Below are 7174 nucleotides of genomic sequence, written 5' to 3'. Positions count from 1 at the left end.
ATAGCTCAGTGGCTAGGGTGCTGGCCACATATACTGGGGCTGGTGGGTTCAAACCAGCCCAGGCCTGCTAAAAACAAAAATGACAACTACAACCAAAAAACAGCCAGGCGTTGCTGCGGATGCCTGTAGTCCCAGCTACTTAGGAGGCTGAGGCAAGAGAATCACTTAAGCCCAAGAGTTTGAGGTTGCTGTGAACTGTGACATCATGGCACTCTATCAAGGGCTACATATTGAGACTCTGTCTCAAAAAAGCCAAAATTGGTCACCATATGGAGGTGGTCAACATAAAGGACTAGGCCTACTGTACTGATATGTACATGTGGTGCAAGTTTGGTCTATGAAAATTAGGTCAGCTTCAAGAGGTGGTCAGCAATGGAGGTCTTACTGTATTATTTATCTTGATTACTGAATCTTTTGGTAGCCACTTAAATTCTGTGCCCCAACCCTGATCTTGGGCCTAGTCCAATTCCTTACCTTTCATTCTGTGCTCAGAGGTAGCTCAGGGTAGGGATGAAGTGAATGAACTCTGCCACTCCATTAGAATCCTGGTTCTGTCATCTGCATAACTTGAGCCAATTATTTAATCTGCCATAGCAGATTAAATCCCCATAGTAAAATGGGGATTATAATAGTGCCTATAGTCTTTCAGCCTGTGTTTTAGATTACATGAGATAGTTAAATTCATCAATCATGTGAAGTGCTGAAAACAGTGCCTGACATGAAGGTTAGATGACACTTTGTTGACTTTGTTACTCTTTCTGGGGCTGCTCCAGGGACGCGGTTGGTTCTTGAGGAGAGAAAGACAGAAGAGCAGGAAAGGCAGCTCTGCATTTCTGCCCATAGCATCTCATGGTGCTGGCTGGTGGTTGTGGGAGGAGGGAGCTACACACTGGGCTCATGGAGCCTTGAATCCTCGCTCTATCTAAGACATTTTTTCCCTCACAGGTGGTTCATGAAATCCGAAACTACCCTTACCCTCAGCTTCACTTCCTTGCTCTCCAGGGACTAAATCCCAGCAGACACACCTCCGCTGTGAGGGAGAGCTATGAGGTAAGATGCTCTGTCTGGCACCAGCTGGGTTGGTGGAGATACCATTATTGTTCATCATCTCATCTTCTTCCCCTTGCTGGTGGGTAGGGTGTGAGTGGTGGGAAGCCTTAGAGTTGAGAGTTAGAGAGAGAAAAGGGAGAGCAAGTAGACATACAGTAGTCTTTCAACATCAGGCAAGTTCTTCCTGGTGGCTATGTGTGGCCCTCATCCTTATCATGTGTGTATGTGTGTGTTTGCACATGCTGAGTACACACGTCCACATTTTTCTCTCTGCAGGAGCTTCTGCAGCTGGAGGACAGGTTGGGAAACGTCACTAGGGGAGCTGTACAGAACACCATTGAGAGGTTCACCTTCCCCCACAAGTACAAGAAGGTGGGTCTGCCAGCAGGACAGCCCGCTAAGTCAGGGAATGGGGGAGAGGATGTCTAATTGACCCTGGCCTGTTTGTCCACAGAGAGGCACAGTCTAAAACCCAGAAGACTTGGTCTGGTTAGATATTATAAAGCTATGATAACTTCTTAGGGTCTTTTCATTTGGCTGTGCCAGATGTGGCCAGGTGGGGAGATGGAGAGTTTCTCATCAGTAAAGAAGAAGGGCTGGGTATGTGTGTGTGCATGTGGACTTGTCAACGGGTATATTATGTATGTCTATACATGTAGATGTCAGGCATATACATGTTTGTATCTAATTGAGATGGGTCAAGGGGGCCCCTGCACAGAAGGCTAATATTTGCTTTAGAAAATAATTCTATCTCCAATCCAGACATGGACAAATGGGTAACTAAGGCTTCTGAGCAGGAGTTTTCAAAGCTTACTGAGTAGCAGGATCACTTGGGGGAGCTTTTAAAGCCTCAGAGTCATCATAAGCTCTGCTCTAAGCCTGTAGAGGCACAACTCTAGGGTCCATGAATCCGGGGTAGGATTAGAACCCAGCCACCTAAGCTTTAAATACATTTTTAAAATTAAAATAAAGGAAAAATTTTGGAAGCAACCAAGATGTCCTTCAATAGGTGAGTGGATGGGATATCCATAAAATAGAATATTATTCTGTAATAAAAAGCCTATTAAGCCACAGAAAAGATGTAAAGGAACTTTACATGTACATTCCTAAGTTGAAGAAGTCAGCCCAAAGAGGCTGCATACTGTATGCTTCCAACTAGGTGACATTCTGGAAGAGGAAAAACTGTAGATAGTGAAAAGGTCAGTGGTTGCCACTGGGGAGAGAGGGAGGCAGGAATGAATAAATGTAGTGTAGGGGATTTTTAGGGCAGTGAAAGTATTTAGTATGATACTCTCATGGTGGACAGGTGATGGTGTATATTTGTCAAAACTGATAGAAGAGTATAACACAAAGAATGAACCTCAATGTAAACTAATGGACCTCAGTCAGTAATAGTCTGTCATATTGACTCAGATTGTAACACATGTACCACACTAAAGCAACATGTTAATAATAGGGGTCCCTGGATGTGTTGGGTTTGAACCTGGCCTGGGCCAGCTAAACAACATGACACCTGCAACAACAAAAAAATAGCCAGGCATTGTGGCAGGTGCCTGTAGTCCCAGCTACTTAGGAGGCTGGGGCAAGAGAATTGCTTAAGCCCTAGAGTTTGAGGTTGCTGTGAGCTGTGATGCCACTGCACTCTACTGTGGGCAACATAGTGAGACTCTGTCTCAAAAAAAATTAATTTTGAAAAATCATCGGCTCAGCGCCTGTGGCTCAAGCGGCTAAGGCGCCAGCCACATACACCTAAGGTGGTGGGTTTGAATCCCCAGCCCGGGCCCGCCAAACAACAATGATGGCTGCAATCAAAAAATGGCCAGGCGTTGTGGTGGGCGCCTTTAGTCCCAGCTACTTGGGAGGCTGAGGCAGGAGACTCGCTTGAGCCCAGAAGTTGGAGGTTGCTGTGAGTGTGATGCCATGGCATTCTACCCGGGGGGGGATAGCTTGAGGCTCCGTCTCAAAAAAAAAAAAAAGAAAAGAAAAGAAAAATCATCACCCCCTTCCAGGAGAAATTAAAAGCTTGACAAATATTAAGACTCTTAGAGTAGAACCCTATTCATCATGCTCAGGATAGGGGCCACCTTCAGCTGAGGGTGCAGTGGATGACAGCACTTGTGTTGAGGTTAGAGCCAGTTTTGAATTTCATTTGTGCTTCTTATAGCTGTGTGACTTGGGACAACTTGCTTGGCTTTTCTGGACTTTCCCCTCCACTGCCATTTTTAATGTGAAATGAGAATGATCATATTATTAATAGTATCTAGTATATCAGGTGCTATGGAGAGTCAAGGGAATAATGTGTTTGAACAGCTTAGTGCAGTGCCTGGTACCTACCAAGTGCTTAGAAGTTGTGAGCTGTTTGTTACCTTGATGTAAGGTATGCTCTTCCCTAGCGCTGCCCATGTGCCAAGTGGTGTCAATGTCAAAGACCAGGGATCTTGGTATATGCAGCTCCTTCCTCATGATATCTGGGATTTTATTCATAAATGGTTTCAGCAACATTTGTTGAGTACCTTCTATGTGCCGGACAATGGATAGTGTACTCAGAGGAACTGGCAGTATTTTAGCAATTAAAGATGCCATCTGCCTGGGGAAAATGATCATTCTCTGGAGAGAGCACATTAATCTATTGGAGAAGAATAGGGAAGAGAATAAGTGGCGTGTTCAGGATCCCAGGAGCATCATCTGTGCTCCAGACCAGGGATGTTCATTCTTTCCAAGGTCACACACCTCACCTGGCATCACTTCACCAAAACACAAGGAAACTGTAAAAAGAGCTAACACTAAGAAATGGAAAATGGACTGAATCACTGAAATAAACATCTCAGGTAAAAATTTAGGCGAATAGAAGGAGAATTAAGGCAATAAAGATTATAACTAAAAAGAATAAGAAAATTTAAAAGTGAGAAATGAGGAAAGTTAAGATCCAAATAAAACATGAAAAAAACCTAAAACATTTAAACGGAGAGTAAAATAATATAAACAAAAAAACATAATTTAAAATAATGATATAAGAATAAAAATACAGAAAATATAGAGTTGAAATAGAAAAATATGAAAAGAATAAGAAGTAGGAAAAGTATGAAAGTAACACATAAAATGTAAATCAACAATATTCAAGTTAAAAGAGAATGTTAATGAAATGAGAAGGTAAGAGCAAAATAAAATAAACAGAAACATAAATGCTGGAAAAAGTTAATGTTGAAATAAAAGCTATGTAGATACTGAAGAGAAAACGAAAACCAGAAGATCTAAACGATAAAAAATAGCAAATGGGAAGTAGGGTAAGAATTGAAAAGGGAGAATATTGTAAAGAAATATTAATTAGACGTAGTAAAACAAGGCAATATTAAGCTGAAATTATTACTATAAAAAGGAAATGAAGTACAATGATGGGGAGAAACAAGAGAAAATAAGAAAGTAGTTGGGTCTTAATGGCTTCTTGTATTGGACATCCCTTTTCTGGCAAGGCCAACTTGGAGGCCACTCCTCTAGAAAAACACAGCTGGACTCTTCAGCAGTCAGATCATCAGGACTCTATTCATACTCCAAACCCATGACAATTATATGGGACCGTGGGTATAATTCTGATTTCCTGAAATCTAGATTAAGGAGAAATTTATTGCGGAAGCCTAGCGTGGTTTGCATTGGGATATATAAAGTGCAGTGAGGCTGAGAGCAGAAGGTATTGATTCTCCTGTCGTTCCAGTGAAGTTAGTCTTTCAAAGCCCAAGGAACTCCAGTGTCTAGGACCAGTAACCCAGAGTAGGGGGACCTGGCCTCAAGGTCATTCTCTGAGTGGTCTTCATCTTGTGACTCTTTAGATTTTTCTCTTTGCAAAATGACCTTAAAGTCTGCTTATTTTTGGAGAGGGACAGAATGAGTCATTTTTTCCCATGTTTATTGTCAGATTGTTTCATTTCACAGCATGGAGAAGGGAACTTGAAAGGTGGGATGATATTGCTTGCTAATTAGATTCCTTCTTTTCCAGAATATTTACAGTAGAACCTCCATAGTTGACCACCTCCCTACGTTGACAACCTCCTTAAGTTGACCTAATTTTCATAGACTGGACATGCATCACATGTATGTGTTAGTATAGTAGGCCTAGTTCCTTATGTTGACCACCTCTGTATATTGACCAGTTTGTTATAGTCCCTTGTGTGGTCAGCTTACAGAGGTTCTACTGTATTCAGTACTCATTGGCCAAGTGTGGGGTGGTACTTAAAGAAGGATAAGTCCTGGTCCTCATCATCTAGGAACTGGAAATTTTCTACATAGTGGTTAACTAGTTCAAATGATTAGCATAAAATTAACAATACGGCAATGAAAGTCAACCAGTTTAAACAGAGTATTGCATGATTGCTTTAAGATATCAGTAGTTCTGGCTTGGCACCTGTAGCACAGTGGTTACAGCGCTAGCTACATGCACCAAGGGTGGCGGGTTTGAACCTGGCCCAGGCCAGTGAAACAACAATGACAACTGCAACAACAACAAAAAAATAGCCAGGTGTTGTGGCAGGCACCTATACTCCCAGGTACTTGGGAGGCTGAGGCAAGAGAATCGCTTAAGCCCAAGAGTTTAAGCGAGGGTTTTCTGCTGAGGGCGACATAGTAAGACTGCCTCAAGAAATAAAAATTAAAAAAAAAAAGATATCAGTAGTTCCTTTCTGAAATATGTTTTCTGGACAGGAAGAATATAAAATAGTTCACAACAATTTGGTAACATTTACAGGAGTTAACACCAGGTTGAGGAATTTTGCCTTCATCTAATAATGAGTGAATAAATGAATGGACATTAGTTGAGTGACTGAATGAATTAATGAATGAAGCCTGTTGGACCTGAATACGGAGGGAGATGCCTGAAGGCAAGGATCTAGGCTCTAAAGGATGTAAGGAGTGAACCAGAAAATGGAAGCTGTGTGCATGTCATAGCCTTGCGGAGGACTGATTGGTTAGAAACCCAGTTCCTTTCCAAGGTCTGTGTCCCTAGAAAGCACTTGGGATAGCAAAAATAAATACCACTCAACCTCTTCCTTAACTCTCTCTCCTGCAGTGGGGAGGGAGTGGGAAGGAGGTCCCTTAAAAAGGATTTACTCCTGGTAATGAGGAAGCTGCAGAGAGGGAGGAGGCTGGGGATGAAAGCCAATGGCCACCAGGTGTCCCGGCCCCGGGTAACAGTGCTCCTCTCTCTGCTTCTCCCAGCGAAGACCCCAGGACAGCAAGGGCAAGAAGGACGAGGGGGAGGAGTCAGACACAGATGAGAAGTGCACAATTTGTCTGTCTATGCTTGAAGATGGAGAAGATGTGAGGTAAGACACCACCTCTTTGAGTCCCCTCCCTTCTCTCCCTGTGCTGCGTGCTGGGGGTGGGTGGGTGCTTGCTTGTGCATGTGCCCTACACTATGCCTCTTTGGTGTACCGGGATGATGGGGTATGGAATGTTCTAGATGCGTGATGCCCTGGTTATAGATGTATAGATGCAAAGTGTAAGAGAACAGTGCTATGTTTGGCCTGGATGGGTTGAAGACAGAGTCATGGCTTTGTTTCAGGCTAATGTGCAAGAGCTTCACCGAGGGGGAGGGCCTTGAAGCCTCTTGTCACGGCTTCCAATCTCAACCACAGCCCCCCTCTGTAGTAGGGTGGGTCCCCTACAGTCCTGGGTGTGTCTCCTGTTCCCCTCAGTATCCCTCAGCTCTTGCCCCCCCCCGCTAGTCCCTGACTCTCACCCTTCTCTTTTAGACGCCTACCCTGTATGCATCTCTTTCACCAACTGTGTGTGGACCAGTGGCTCGCCATGAGCAAGAAATGCCCCATCTGCCGAGTGGACATTGAGACACAACTGGGAGCCGACAGCTGAGGGGAGAATTAGCCAGTGGACGCCCCATTTCCTTCACCAGGTCCCCCACGGCCATAGCCCTTGCAGCCAAACTTTGCCTTCTGAGCCATTTGACGTAGAGGAAAAGCCTGCAAGCACATTTTGTGGAAGGAGGAGTCGGTGGTATCAGTGTCTGAGGGAAAGGAGAGGGTGGGGAGGCCCACCCATCCAGAATGGTGACTGTCCCCATCCGTCCATCTGTGCAGAAGGGAGGGAGCTGGCCGTGCCCACAGCAGGGGCGGGAAGG

At 44.1% G+C, this 7174-nt stretch overlaps 1 protein-coding gene across 1 annotated transcript in view; it reads left to right on the top strand.

The window, feature by feature from the left end:
- RNF165 (ring finger protein 165) overlaps positions 1 to 6909 on the top strand; it is a 114167-nt gene extending 107258 nt beyond the window's left edge. Inside the window, exons 5-8 of the mRNA XM_003784725.2 lie at positions 946 to 1050; positions 1327 to 1422; positions 6256 to 6362; positions 6792 to 6909. Coding sequence (XP_003784773.1) covers positions 946 to 1050; positions 1327 to 1422; positions 6256 to 6362; positions 6792 to 6909 — 426 coding nt within the window. The remainder of the gene's footprint in view (positions 1 to 945; positions 1051 to 1326; positions 1423 to 6255; positions 6363 to 6791) is intronic.
- Positions 6910 to 7174: the final 265 nt, after the last annotated feature.

The sequence above is a fragment of the Otolemur garnettii genome, unplaced genomic scaffold (genome assembly GCF_000181295.1).
Source record: "Otolemur garnettii isolate 467f Iridium unplaced genomic scaffold, OtoGar3 scaffold00012, whole genome shotgun sequence".
In the NCBI taxonomy this organism is placed as follows: Eukaryota; Metazoa; Chordata; class Mammalia; order Primates; family Galagidae; genus Otolemur; species Otolemur garnettii.
The sequence above is the reverse complement of the archived record's forward strand: the minus strand, read 5'-3'. Positions and strand labels throughout refer to the sequence as shown.